Source organism: Cygnus atratus, chromosome 3 (genome assembly GCF_013377495.2).
Source record: "Cygnus atratus isolate AKBS03 ecotype Queensland, Australia chromosome 3, CAtr_DNAZoo_HiC_assembly, whole genome shotgun sequence".
Classification (NCBI taxonomy): domain Eukaryota; kingdom Metazoa; phylum Chordata; class Aves; order Anseriformes; family Anatidae; genus Cygnus; species Cygnus atratus.
This window is the reverse complement of record NC_066364.1, coordinates 6,529,723-6,543,849: the sequence shown is the minus strand read 5'-3', so window position 1 is coordinate 6,543,849 and position 14,127 is coordinate 6,529,723. Positions and strand designations below refer to the sequence as shown.

Below are 14,127 nucleotides of genomic sequence, written 5' to 3'. Positions count from 1 at the left end.
TTAAACACAAACACTGCAGCAGAAATCCTGCCTAGCAGCCTGCCCCGAAGCACCAAAGATGCAAACATCACACGCCTCATTTTCCTACTCTATTCTCCCTTAGCTTTCTAGAGCGTCTACCACTGCGTATGAGCGGATAGAACACGTTTTTAAAAATAAGAGTATGGTTTTGTATGTTTGTTTCCCCCTCAACTCCCCTAAGCTCTCTGAGCAAGAATTACCAGGCTCTCCCCACCCCTCATTACAAGAATGTGTCAAGAGGAGACAGGAAGCATCAGAGGAAAACCGGTACTAACTGCAGTTATCACAGGCTAACTGTGAAAACACACAAGGTCAAAGTGTTTTACCTGGGAAGAAATTATGTTAAACAGAAAGCGATGTTTTATGTTACTTGCTGTTTCTTTCACTGCGTCCCAGTAGAGCTCACTGTAAGAAACCAGCATGGAAATGAGAGAGGTGACACCTGCAGGAAAGGCAGCAAACATCTTCACTAGTACAGCTGAAGAACTGCTGCTAAGCTGATAAAGCACACAAAACCACGGATCTCAAAGGGCACAGGGAAATGGGCTGAGAAATAAAAAATCCTCAAGCCATGACTCAGATACTGTTCTGTATATAGACTTGCACCTCTTCCTCTATCCCTTCCCTTAATTTTATAACATCTATTTAGTAAAACATTCAACATCCAAGGTGAGTCACAAAACATCTGCCTACAAAAAAACTGCCAAGAAGCTCTGAGCACGAAAATAAGCATCTCTCTTTTGGCTCAAATCCAAAGCACCAAATAAGCAGAAGCACCACAGGGTCAGCAACGGGGTCACGCCGCATTTACAGGTTCGTTAGCATTTTTCCCTCCAAAACTCCACTAGATAATTAGCAGACAGAAATACATGTGAAGGTTCTGTTGCTTATCTTAGCCAGAAATCTTTTTACAAAGTTACCAAAAAATATCTGTATTTGAGTTACACAAACGTTTCCTTCCTTCTGTACCAGGACTCCACATCGCTACAAAAGCTTCAGCTCCTCCTGCAGACTGTTGCGAGGACTCCTCTAGCCAAAAAGGACGGAACGATCAGAGCTCCAGGTTACGAATGCATAAATGACAAAAACAAGAAAGTCTCCGAAAGCTCTCTGAGTTTAAACCAAAAAAAAAAAAAACCTCCTTTTGCACTACCCCAAAAAAATGCAAAAATGCTTTGATATATAGCCCACAACTTGGCACGTATCTCATTCAGAATGACAATTTGTATTTCTGCAAACATGGCAAGAAGCTGGCTTTGAAATAAATTTATGGAAACTTAAAAGCATCATTCGGAGCATGCACAAAGTGTTCTCTTCAGCTTTAAAAACAGAAATGATGCAATAGGCTGAGTGGTCCCAGACTGGGATCTTTCAATAACCACAAAAAACGCTTAGCATTAGAACAGAGGCAAGTGCTCCTATCTGACTTCACACTGTCAGGATGGCCCACACTAATTATTGCATTAATGAAGTTAATTTACTTTCTAGTGCAGACATTTCAGTCAATGCAAAAACTGAACTGTTGATTGAAAAGCACAGTTAGAGATCCTTATGCAATGGATTTTTACAAAAGCCAGTCAAAACCACAAATGCTCAAGGGCACCCTGCAACCCCAATCAGATATTTTTAAAGGAGATGAAGTTGCTTCGTTAGCTCAATTAGATTCTAAAATTCAGGAAATCAAGTCCTTTAAACATTCGTTTGTAACCTCAATTTTGAAGGGATTTAACCATATCTTATTAAGAGTATGATTTAAGTCAGCGTAGTTTGCAACACTTGGAATCACAGGGGGAATTAAAAGGTTTGAAAGGACCTCTGGAAGGCGCTTACTCCAAACTGGTCACAGCAAGGCTGACCTCAGAGTCAAAACAAGTCACTCGAGGCGTTGTCCAGCTCAATCTTGAGACTTCAAAGGATGGAGGTAACACAAACACGCCCAGGTGCCTTTCTGAGATGAGTCTGTTGGCATCCCTCTTGCATTTGAGAGGAAAGGGGACCAAAACTGGACACGGTATTTTAGATACAGCTTTGCAAGTGCCAGGTAATAGAATCAGCAAGGTTCAAAAAGACCTCTATGATCATGACATCCAAGCACCAACTTGAACCTCCAAGTCCCGCCACTAACTGGTGTCCCTTAGCGCCCCCAGCACGATTAGCAGGGACTTCCAGCTACCCCCCTGTAAAAGCCGCCTGCCATGCAGCGAGGCCGGTCCCCATCGGTACTGGATTTTCTCTTTCACTCATTTCTAGGACTTACAGGAGGCTCCTGTTGGCCCAGTGCCCCTGCAGCACACCAACCATCCCCTCCTCGCTCAGCGTGTGGGGAGGACGCACCGTCCTATCGTCTGGGCGGCTGGATATCATCACCAGCCCCGTACCAGCCCCAGGAACACCTCGTCAACGGCTGCCAGTTTGGCCTTGAACTGTTGACTGGTTGGCTTGGGTCCCAGCCTCCCTCCCACCTTGCAGCCTACCCACCTAGCCTATTTCTCCTCCGTTTGGCAAAATGCCACGGGCAACAATGTCAAAAGCTTTGCCTGTATATAAGAGCTCATTCTCCCCTTGTCCACAGAACTGGTCGGGTTATCATAGAAAGCAACCACGCTGTTTAAGTCATTTGTTCTCTGGAAATCCATGCTGGCTGCCCTGTCACCTCCTTGCCCTTTGTGTACCTTGAAGCAGTTTTCCCGAAGGTCTGCTCCCTCACTTTGCCAAGGAGCGAGGTGAGGCTGACTGCCCATACCCCCAGGTCCTCCTCCTCACCTCTGATCAAGAAAGAAGGAGTAGCCCCAGAATGTAATGAAGACGTAACATTGAACTAGAAAGCAAATATAAAATCTTGCTAGGTATCCACAGGGTGTGTTTTGCAGAACACAAGTTTCATCTTGCTGTTATTATATCCAGTCTTCCGCTAGGCACTCAGAATGGAGAAGCTAGGACTGCCCCCCGTCCTTCTATATTTGAATATAATCTCACACACTTTGGAGAAAACCAAGCTCACGTGAACATGCCTCTCAGCCTGTTTCCCCACTCTACTCTAATTTTCCCCCTGTACACCCATTTGGTTGAAACATGTCAGATTAATGTCTCAAAATAAGCGTTATACCTTTTTTTTTTTTCCCCTACCCTAACACTCCTACTCCTTTAACCTGCTGGTTGGCTAACCGTCAAATATGCAGCCTGGAAACAGCTACAGCATGTGCTGTGTCTTGCGTAGCTAATTGATAGTAACACAGAACTGCAGGTATTTAAGGAATTTAGGGAGGGAACAGAGACATTACAGAAGGTTATGAAAAACCGTCTGGGGCTCAGGATAGTGCTCACTGCAGACAGGAGAGAACTGAACACAAGTTCATAGAAAGCTTACCATCATCTCCACTCTTCTCACCACATTCTCTTGAAGAAGCAGTTCCGATTCCAAAAACCACAGGAAATCCCTTTAGTCTGTCCCCATGTATTTCATAACCACCGAGCACAACCCTGGTGACCCAATTACACACACAGACAATAAATAATAACAATAATACACGTGGAGAGAATGAACAATATAACTTCAGCTTTTTTTTTTTTTTTTAATTAGGTCAGGATTTACCACTTCAGCTACTACACAGAACTGCAATACAGCAAGACACAACTCAGCCTTGGTAGGAAATCAGTATGGGCTTCTTGCTACATGGGCATGGCAGACGGTCTTACTCTGACAGCACGTTTTGTGTTTTATAAACAGATTTACTTCACCTGCTATTCATCAAGCCAGAGTCTTCCTGCTACTAGTTACCTACTAAGATATGTTTTCTTCTAATACATACAAGCCATTTACATTACATCCATGTATTTCATGATTTTATTTCATAAAAATACAGTATTAAGATTGAAAGATCTTTCCACTTCACAGACTCTCCTTCTCTGTGCTGAAGGAGGCAGTGTATTTTCAGAACCACGTGTAATTTGGCTCAAGCATATAAAGCACTGTATTTGCTTTCTGAGAGCAAGAGAACATAGTTTATAATAATTTATGCTTCATAAAAATACTTTATTCTGCTGTTCGCAAGCACTTTTGGAGAAGATCTGCTGTCTCCTTATCTACCATACCTATGACAGTATGGGATTAACACACTCATCTTCCTCCTAAGGTCTCCTTACTCCCTTCAGTATTTCTACTGCCCCTATTTCCAAACAGAATCTCATTTTACCTCACTTCAGAAAGGCTCTAATTCACTTGGGACACTGAAGTTCCCAAAGAAGAACCTGTGTCCCACTCTCCCAATGATTATCTGAAACTGCAGACGCTCCCAGGCAACTTGTAAATACAGCTAAATTTGTGAAGTTTCACTTTAAAATCCCTGAACAAGAGAATTAACCACTTACAAGACCAAACACGTGGGGGTCTGCTTTTCAGGAACAGTTGCTTTAGTCATTTTTCAGAGAGCATAGTTTCTTACAACTAGACCAACGATATTTGATGATGAAGGAGTGACCCTGCATGTTTTCTGTCCCTACTTCTCACACCGCTGACTCTCCCCTTGCACTGGTCTCACGCTGTTGGAGGGTGTGCCGGCTTAATTTGCTACCAAACCAGCCAGCTGGTTCTCTTCCAGTTGGATTCAACTCTGGCCAGTTTCTTCTACTAGATCATCCCACGGACACATGATCACTAAAATCTGCCAGAAGAGAAGATTAAAGAATGCATTGATAAAGTCATCAGGCAGGGAATGACCATATCTAGAAATGATGGATCCAACACTTCCCTTGGCAATGTGTTCTAGTAGTTAATAGCTTCACTGATAGAAACATTTGGATGGTAAGATAAATTATACTGCTGTTTGCACACGTTTTAAGTCTTAGGTGGGCTTACTCAAGTTAATATTACATTTATCCATTTATGACAGCACTAAATAAGCCAACTTCCAGAAAAGCATTCAAATAATGGGGATGTTCAAACAATGGGAGTTCAAAAAAAGTTTAAATAATGGGAGTTCGGCCCAGCTGAGGAGATTCAAAATACAAAAGGACAGAGGTATACCGTCACAAACCGTACTCAGGCTGCTTCTCAATACAGACAGACTACTGAGGACAACAAAAACCAAACCCACAGAAACACAAAAAACACCTCAACAATGAGGTCCAACTGTTTATGAAGTATTTTCCCTTTAAAGCCATCATAAAGTCGATAAAGACACAGGCATAGCTTAAAAATGGCTAACATGGATGGAGGAAGACGACAAGAAGTTTTAAAACAGCCTTCTAAAAATCAAGTACAAGAGAGCTATGAAATAATCAGTCTGCTGGATCATGGACGTTACAGGGAGTGATTAAGATAGACTCTGAGGAGAAATTTAAAGTTTCAGCTTGAATCAAGTGCAAAGTAACCACAGGCTAAACTGTACAAGGTGAGATTCTCTCCCTTCCCTGGCCCCTGAAATGCATTCCCACCCCCTCTCTCGCACAGGAGGTCACGACTGCTCAGTCGGAGCAAGGCCATTCGGCCTGCCGGCAGGGAGGTAAACCAGCCAGAGCAGTTTCCCCCACATCAGGCAGCTTATCAGCTCTCACCACGGCCTCATAACCTCCAGAGCCAAAGCAAGACAGGGAGAGTAACCGCAAAGCTTCGGCCCTTTGTGGCAGCAGCCTGAAGTTATCTCCAACAAGGCACAGAGCGAAACTGTACCCACAGGATGACTTTCAGAGCAAGTCAGATTACATGCCAGTCAGCCCTACAACAAAGCCTTTCCCAATTAGAGATACAACTTCAGAGTTAAATGATGTGATTCGCCTTTACCAAGAGTGAAAGCTTTATGAAACTAGCGGTTTCATTTCTCAGAGCAGCAAAGATGAAGACTTTTCTCTCCCCGGTCCCAAAAACACATTGCATGGGAATGACTCAAACCATTCTGACAAGTTTGCTCATTGTTCTATTTTTGCATTTTTCCTGAAAAAAAAAAAAAAAAAAAAGCAGAAACAATGCAGCTTAGGAAAAAGAAAAATGGGCTAAATTAAGGTATACCAGTACATTTCCAATAAACCCAACTGAACTAAAGTTGTAAGAATCCTTTCCACCAGGCTTTATTTCAGCTAATGCTCTAAATGCACCCCAACTGACACTACTTTAAGTAACAACCTCACCTTCCTCTTGCTTCCATCCCGTATTTTTGCAGCCATGAGCTTCCTCTCAATTCCTGCAGAGCCAGCCTGGCTGAAAGCTATTTCAGGAAGACAGGGAAGTTTCAGATGATTCAGCTTGTACAAACAAGGAAAGAGGACAACAATCACTGGTCAGAGCTAAGTGAAGGGTGAGACTTAATTTCAGCACCAGCTTAAAACGCTCAAGCTTCATATACAGTCAAAAACATGTGACTAAGGCTGACAACTTAATAATTTTCTCCAAAAGGTAAAAATTGATGACTTAGAGTTTTCTTTAGATGGTAAGTCAGGCAAATTTCCAGGAACTCTGGAAAAACTGTTTTCTTAATTTAAAATAAAAAAAATAATAATTCCAGTCCAGAAAAAAAAATCTATTTACAGTCGCTGAGATGTGGCTGCTGCAGAAGCAGCAACAAAAAGAATAAAGAGAGTGCTCAGTGCTGCTTCATTCCAAAGCCATTTGCATATTTCTCTGCTATCAGAAAGTATCACACTCATGGTGATTTCAGTCCTATTCAGAAAACAGCATGAGCTTAAGCTATTCAAATAACTTAAAATAATACTTTACCTGGTTGAACCAACAAAGGTGATAAAATTGATTCTGAATTTCTTAAACAGTAACGTCAAATTTAAACTCTAAAGTTCTACGTTCACAAAGCTATTCTGTACTAAGACATGTGAGCATACAGATCCCTGCTTCGTCCTCCACTCAGAGCTCCAGCTGCAAGCTTCTCCTGTAACATCAGAAGTCAGTGCTGTCCAAACTGATTAAATGACAGCAAAATGCCTTATTTTGGTTTTGAACATTCTCAAGCCAAAGATTTTTAGCAACAACAGAAAAAAAATAACATATCATTTTTCAAATATCAGGTTGCAGAGGTTTTTAATATTTCAAAATTAATATTAGACTCAAAGTTATTACACTGAAAGCAATCCTGACTAACAGCTTGTTATACCTTGATTGCTTTATATGTAATAGACGTTCCTTTAAGAAAAGTTAACTTAATATTCTAGGTGACCTTGCATGATATTCACTTCAGTGTACACCATCCAGAAGTGGAAAGATTGAACTCATTTGGAAGACACATACTGTGACGCTTCCTTCAGTCTGATTTAGGACTCTGGCAGCAGCACGCCCTAACTATTTCAGGAAATGCAGATATGCTGCTCAAAAACGTCTACAATCCTTTGTTTTAGTCATTCAGGTTTCCTGAAAAAGCAACATTTCGTATTGACTTTATATGAAATCAATTCTGCATATGGCTGGAGCAATAAAACTGAATCCAAGCCCAAAATAGTTGTTGCTATTAGTCAGAGAAAGTAAATATTTGTGCTGGCATCACAATATTATTCAAATAAATTAAAGTTTATACCAAGAATCACAGAAAAAATTAGGCTGACAGGAACCTATGGAGGTCACCTAGGTGAAACATCCTGCTCAAAACAAGGCTGGCTTCGAAATCATGGTACACTTTTATTTAACATAGCAAGCAATCATTCTAGAAAGTAGGTGACCAAACAGATAGTTTTAGTACTTCAGCCCTGCTAAAAAACCTTGCAACAAGAAGCTGAGGGCAATGCAGGAGCAGGTTTAAGCTCACACCATCACAGGGACAAAGCTGCATAGAGCTATTTCTCATCACTGCACGTCTAGGGAGACTGCAAAGGCACAAAGTTAACCTTCGTGGAGCGTGTGGAACTTTTTAGATCACTCACGATCTGACAACTTGGAGTAGAAGAGAAAAAACAATGCTTACCGACAGGAAAGAAAAAGCTGAACATAATTTAACTACACTGCAGGAGGCTATTTCAAATCTTTTAAAAAGGAACAGAGACAGCTCAGGCAGTGTTTTAAGTGCCCAGGTTGCAAACACGGATCAGACACCCTCTCTTAGCTACAGGTCAGCCACTCTCAGCCACCAGCTTTCTGCTAAAAATAGCTACACACCAGAACCTCTAGCAAAAAAAAAAAAAAAAATCATTTGATCATCATACCTACTTCTGTCAAGTTGACCTGAGTCACTTTAGGCACTTCTACTGCTCTTCTTTCCTAATAAGTCACTTTTATGAAACTGGGTTAGGGAACTACTGTGCAAGCAGCCACATGCGATAGCGTATCTGCGGAAATAGAACTGACACACGAGCTCAGCACCAACGGCCAGACAGGGACGGACTGGGGCAGTCACCCAGCTTAGCCCCAGACAGCACGGCATACCCAACCACGTATTTTGTGTGTGCATGCAACCAAAAGACACTAAGAAGCTAAAGCAGGGAGACCACAGAGCAAAGGAGGTCAGCGAAGGTGCAGAGGCTTCAAAGGCAAGATGCTATCTAACTGAAACAAAACACTAAGAACATCTGGGAAAACAAAAGAAAACCGAGGCAGCAAATATAATTACATCCCTGCGTGGAGTTAGTCTTGAACAAAACATCTCGAACAACTCTTCACAACAAGATTAAAGTGGCATCAAAACTTAAAAATAAAAATTAAAAAACACACAAAGATGACCAGCATGTGGAATGGCTCACACACGAGGAAAGTAAACACATGAAGATTTCTCAGTCTGAAAGACAAACGGCTACAGGGGATCAAAACCAAACCTGCAAGGTAAGAACTACAAGGAGGTCAGCAAGCAAAAAATCTGCAATTTCTAAGAAATACAGAGACATCAGGCTGAGCAAGCAGCTTTAGGGGAGAGGGGAGGGAAAATGCACACAGACAGGAAGCATTCCCTCACACACACACCCCATTCATGTTAAATGCTCTCACTGCCACAGGAAGCTGTGGAGGGCACGAGCCGCATTCCTCCCAGCCCCACTTGTACAAGTCCCTGATGGTCTGTCACTATCGATTAAAAGATTCAGTCAAACTCCAAACACCTTTCAAAAAGTCCCAAAGTTACCGATTGCTCGCAAACACCTCTGAGAAAGTCCATAAATTACTGATTGCCCGGCAATGGGTGATGAGAGAAAATAGAGACGATCCCATGGCTGACCTGCTTTACATATCCTTTTCATAAACCTACCACGGACAGTGCATCAGCTCTTTTGTTTTCTTTCTTTTGGGGATAGGGGGAAGCAAGCATGAACCAAGCTGACAGCCTTCAGCATGCTTTCACAGGATTTCTCCTCCACCTTGACCCAAACCCAGTATCCACCAACTCCTTCCAGCCACAGGGCTGTAGTAGCTTAGGCATTGCTCTTCCAAAGGTCAACTTTCCCTCATTTTCCCCTATAGTTTTGTCTAGAATACAAAAAATGATAAGAAAGCACTTTGCTCACCATTGCCAGCCAGCCTGTCAACATTACGTGCAGCAACAACCCTAACGCAGACGAGCTGCTTCATTTAGCAATATCTTGGACTTCTGATTAAGTCATTTTATTCTTCAGTAGCTTACTGTAAATAAAGTTCAACTGCACACTGCATCTGACATATTTCTCGGTAAAAATACTCGCTGAAGGACTCGTATTCTTTTTTCTTGATCAGTTACAAGAACAAGCATTGTAGTAATGTTTCATTAATTCTTGTAATGCTACTAGTGAATATTCAACCTCTCACTGTCCCTGTGACAATACGTTAAAAGCATTCAGTCTACTTAAAAAAAAGACTTCCAGATTTTTTTTTGTTGCAACAGGAAGGTGAAGAAAGCAAAAGACTTCATGCAAGTTTAATGCTCAATGAAATTATAAATATATTTGGTCTACAGAAACTGTTTCATATTTGTACTCATTCTGTTAGCAGTGAAGAAGCGTGTCCAGCCTAAGTATTACACAATTTTTTCCAAAGATGAAACATACCAAATTCAGATACATTAACTCTTGGGAACCACAAATCTGTCAGCACTGGTTTTTGCAAATGAAGTGAAGGAAAAAAAGGGTAAAACTGCATGTAGCAAGAGTCCATGAAATTTCAATGTATCACTGTGGTAGTGTATCAACTGCTGCTACAATATTTCATTCTTAGTTGTGAAGAGACAGGAAAATTATTTGTACACTGCAAATTCAGCTCAATCTCCTTGATAACACCCAAGTTATACAATCATATCGTTTCTCAACGATAATTAGGAAAATTGCCTGCTATGCAGCTATAGAAATAAACAGGAAAGATGTCATAATGCAACTCTACCTCCCTCTAAATGGTTATCAATCCCGGGTAGCAAACAGACGATTCAATCAATAAAAAGATCTTTCCCCAAAACATCTGAATGTGTTTTTCCCTTAGATTCATCTACTTTCCACCTGTTTGTAGAACCACACATCGAATCCCCATGATTAATGCAGTACAGAAGGCAGAGAATTATAATGACAGCGTAATCACATAACAGGGCATCATCAGTGACTTTACACGGTCTGTGTTTGTCACCACCAATAACTTCCTCCTCCTCACCATTGTTCACATGCTCCTGCAACATTCATTTCCAACATTATAAGAACACAAAAGTCCCTGTTCCGAGGCACTTGGTATTTCTGTCCTTCCACTTTTGGTTCCCCCCCCCCGAATCATATTGCCCCTCTGGTACTTCCCCATGAATCTTAGAAATCCATGCATTTGTCAAGTACCTCCACAATTTCCTCCAAGCCATCCCTGACATACAAAACCTCCTTCAGAGGCTGGCATAAAAGACAAGCAATCTCTTATCAAGAGCCAGCTCTACCATGATGTCAGTAATAAAGTAATTAAATAATGGCTTCTCAGAATAAACGCAAAGCCATCGTTAAATATAGCTAGTGTAGTGCCAACTAAAGTTGGGTCTTTTTCACTTTTATTTTTAGAGACGTTTTACTGTATATTCTTCCCCACTTTTCAGTTGGAAGAACGTATGGCTTGAAAATTTGAATAAAGGATGAGACCTTGATAGAAAACCCTATTTAAAAGGCTCCGGGATCCTGCTATAATCATTTGCAGACATTTGCCAGCGTTCTGGCAGAAGCACTTCTAACGTAATTGCACAGACACACAAATTGTTATGGTTATAATAACCCACTCAGTAACAATACTTGACACAGTTTACGGACCCACTCAATTCAGCCACCTATGGAGCAGTAATAACATGCTCACTACTGTAATCAGAAAAGACAGAGGAAGAAGACATACTTAAGGAAGAGTAAAGAAAAAAACTACATCAAACAAGGTTATAAAGTGATCATAGCCTGGAAACCAGACCAAGACCTTTATTAAAAGTCTTGGACAATATTCCTAACTGCACACTAATACTTTTAATAATTCAGACCTACTCTATGGAAACCCCCAGGTATTTCACATTTCAACATTACGGAGGGCTCAAAACGTTTAATTAGCATGCTAAATCTTTACATTATAGGCAGTGCCACCACTGGCCACCACAATGACCAATGTAAACACTTCTTGCAAGTATGACAATGCAGCTCAGAAAGTACAAAATAGTAATTTCCACCTATTCTGAACCATCAAAAAGTGATTTATTAAAGCTCTGTTTACGTCAGAGCCTGCAATACCAATCTCATTTTATATTTTCAGACCTCGTTTTAAGCATGCTTTGAATACAAGATTACTTTGCATTAAAAAATAAATGAAATCACTTCCTTATAATCCCAAGAAACACAGGTCAGGAGGAGCGCATATCACTTCACTAACCATACACTTGATTTGCTCACCATGCACTTCTTCCCCTCTTTTTATGCATAAGGAGGAGGAAGAAAAGCTACACAAAAACAAGTTTACTTCCACTTAAAAAGCTTAAACTGTGCTCGTCAATGTGGCAGACTTTCACACACAGCAGCAGACATACACACACGCCTCTGGCACAGAACAAGCAAGCTACCACTGTGCACCCCCCCCCCCCCCCCCCAAGTACATTCAGTGGCTAAAATCATACAGGGCAGTGCAATGAGCAATTAATGTCATACAAGTGAGGGTAACCACCGAGACAGAGAAGATGGACAATGGCAACTGGGGGGTGTTGGAATAAAAATATGGGAGTCTGATGAGCAGCATTTAAATCACCCCTTCATTTGTCCCTGTGCAAACACTCCTAAGTTACGGGTTCAGCTGAGCACAACTGATTGTTTCCAGCACAAACCTGAGCTGGCACATTACAAAAATACATACATCTCAAGCAGCTGCACCTTTTTTTTTTCTTTTTTTTTTTTTTTTTAAATGAACACCTTGGTGGAAAAACGGGTGAAGTTGAAACCTAGCTAGGGGGAAAAAAACAACAAAACCCTACCACCTCGGAGGGGCTGGATTTGACCAGAGCCGCTTTTACTCTTCGCCTGCTTCCTCCACCGAGCAGCCGGTGGCAATGCAGGGCTCTGCAGCTCCACAGCCCCCCATAAACCTCAGGAAACCCCCATTTCCCTCATGAACTCCCCAGGGTCCCCCCCTTCCCCTCAAGGTCCCCTCAGGACCTCCCCGTTCCCCTCAGAGACCCTACAGGACCCCAGGCTCCCCTCAGGGCCCCTCACTCCCCTCAAAGGCCCCTCCCGTTCCCCTCAGGATCCCTTCAGGACCCCCTGCTCCCCTAGGGCCGTCCCTGCTCCCCTCAGGGCTCCCCCAGGACCCCAGACTCCCCTCAGGGCCCCCCCCAAGACGCCTCACGACGCCCCCATTCTCCTCAAGGTCCCCTCAGGGCCCCTCCAGGACCCCCCGCTCCCCTCACGGAACCCCCGGACCCCCTCAGAGCCCCCCCAGCCCAAAAGCCACTCGTTCTCCCACCTGCCGCCGACCCAGCCCCACACAAACCCACCTCTCCGCGGGCATTCCCCCACCCCAACACGGAGCCGAGCTCCGTTTCCACCTCACCGACCCCCAGCGAGCTCCTCTCTCCTTTTTGGTGGGGGGGGGGGGGGGGGGGGGGGGGGGGGAAATCCCAACGCCTCCCCAGACAAAGCGAGGCAGGGAGCAGGCACCCGGTGCGTGTCCCCCCCCTCCCCCGCCGCGCTCACCCATGCTGCGCCCGCCCGCCCGGCGGGGCTCGGCGGCTGCTGGTCCCGCCGTACTCGCTCAAACCGGGCACGGCGGCTCCATGCGGGCCGCTGAGGGCGCTGTGGGGCTGCTGTGGGGCTGCTGCGGGGCCGGGGGGGCGGATCGGTCCCGTCGCGTCCCGTCCCGTCCCGTCCCGTCCCGTCGCCGCCTTCGCCCCCCCTCCCCGGTTCCCCGCCGCCCGCCTCAGGCGAGCTCCGCCACCGGCGGCACCGCCCCCACCCCCTCCCACCCCCCCCCTCCCCTCCCACCCCGCCCTCGACGGGAGGGGGGGGCGCCAAATCTCGCGAGAACTCCTCCCCGCGCCGTGTTGCGGTTGCCGGGCAGGATGACGTCACCGCCGCTGTCCCCTCCACAGGGGCTGCCCCCCACCACCCCCACCACCCTCAGTTCTTACCCCAAAAAACAGCGGTTTTGGGCAACCCCCACACACAGCGAGGGGCAGGCTGTGGGGTCGTAGGGTTGAGGTCTTTCCTCCAGGCCCCCTGGGGGTACAGCCCGCTCCCATCCCAGGCTGCTCCTCGCTTTTTGGGGGTGAAAGTCCCCTTTCTTAGTTTGCAGTGTGTGTGGGTTTGGGCATTGGTTTCGAGTGGTTTAGGGTGGTTTGTTTTTAGTAAGATGTATTTGTAGAAAGGAGGGAAGAAGATGTATTTCTAGAAAGAAGTATTCAAAGCGGCATCAGGCTGCCACTGTTTAGTTTTTTTTTTTTTTGTGGGAAGCGCAGGAAGGGTGAAAACAACTACTTAGAGCTGAGCCGATTTAAAGAAAAACCAGTGACCCCAAGGCCAAAAGGACAAGTAAACACGGTGTGGTTTTGGTGAAAATCAGGGAGTAGAACGCAGCAGGGCTCTCCGAAATGGATATTCTCCATCTTCCCTGCCACAGACATCCTTGTGTGAATGGCTCAAGAGCCCTTGGAGCCAAGCTGGTGCCAAAATTAGCCTAAAAAGAATGCCAAGTATTTCCAGGAGTCAGCCCTTGTTTAGCATCTTCCTCATGGAATA

General features: G+C 44.2%; 1 protein-coding gene across 1 annotated transcript in view; it reads right to left on the bottom strand.

Moving 5' to 3' along the window:
* Positions 1–13,295, bottom strand: part of CD2AP (CD2 associated protein) — a 75,003-nt gene extending 61,708 nt beyond the window's left edge. Inside the window, exon 1 of the mRNA XM_035560131.2 lies at positions 13,087–13,295. Within this exon, the coding sequence (XP_035416024.1) occupies positions 13,087–13,090 (4 nt within the window). The 5' untranslated portion in view covers positions 13,091–13,295. The remainder of the gene's footprint in view (positions 1–13,086) is intronic.
* Positions 13,296–14,127: the final 832 nt, after the last annotated feature.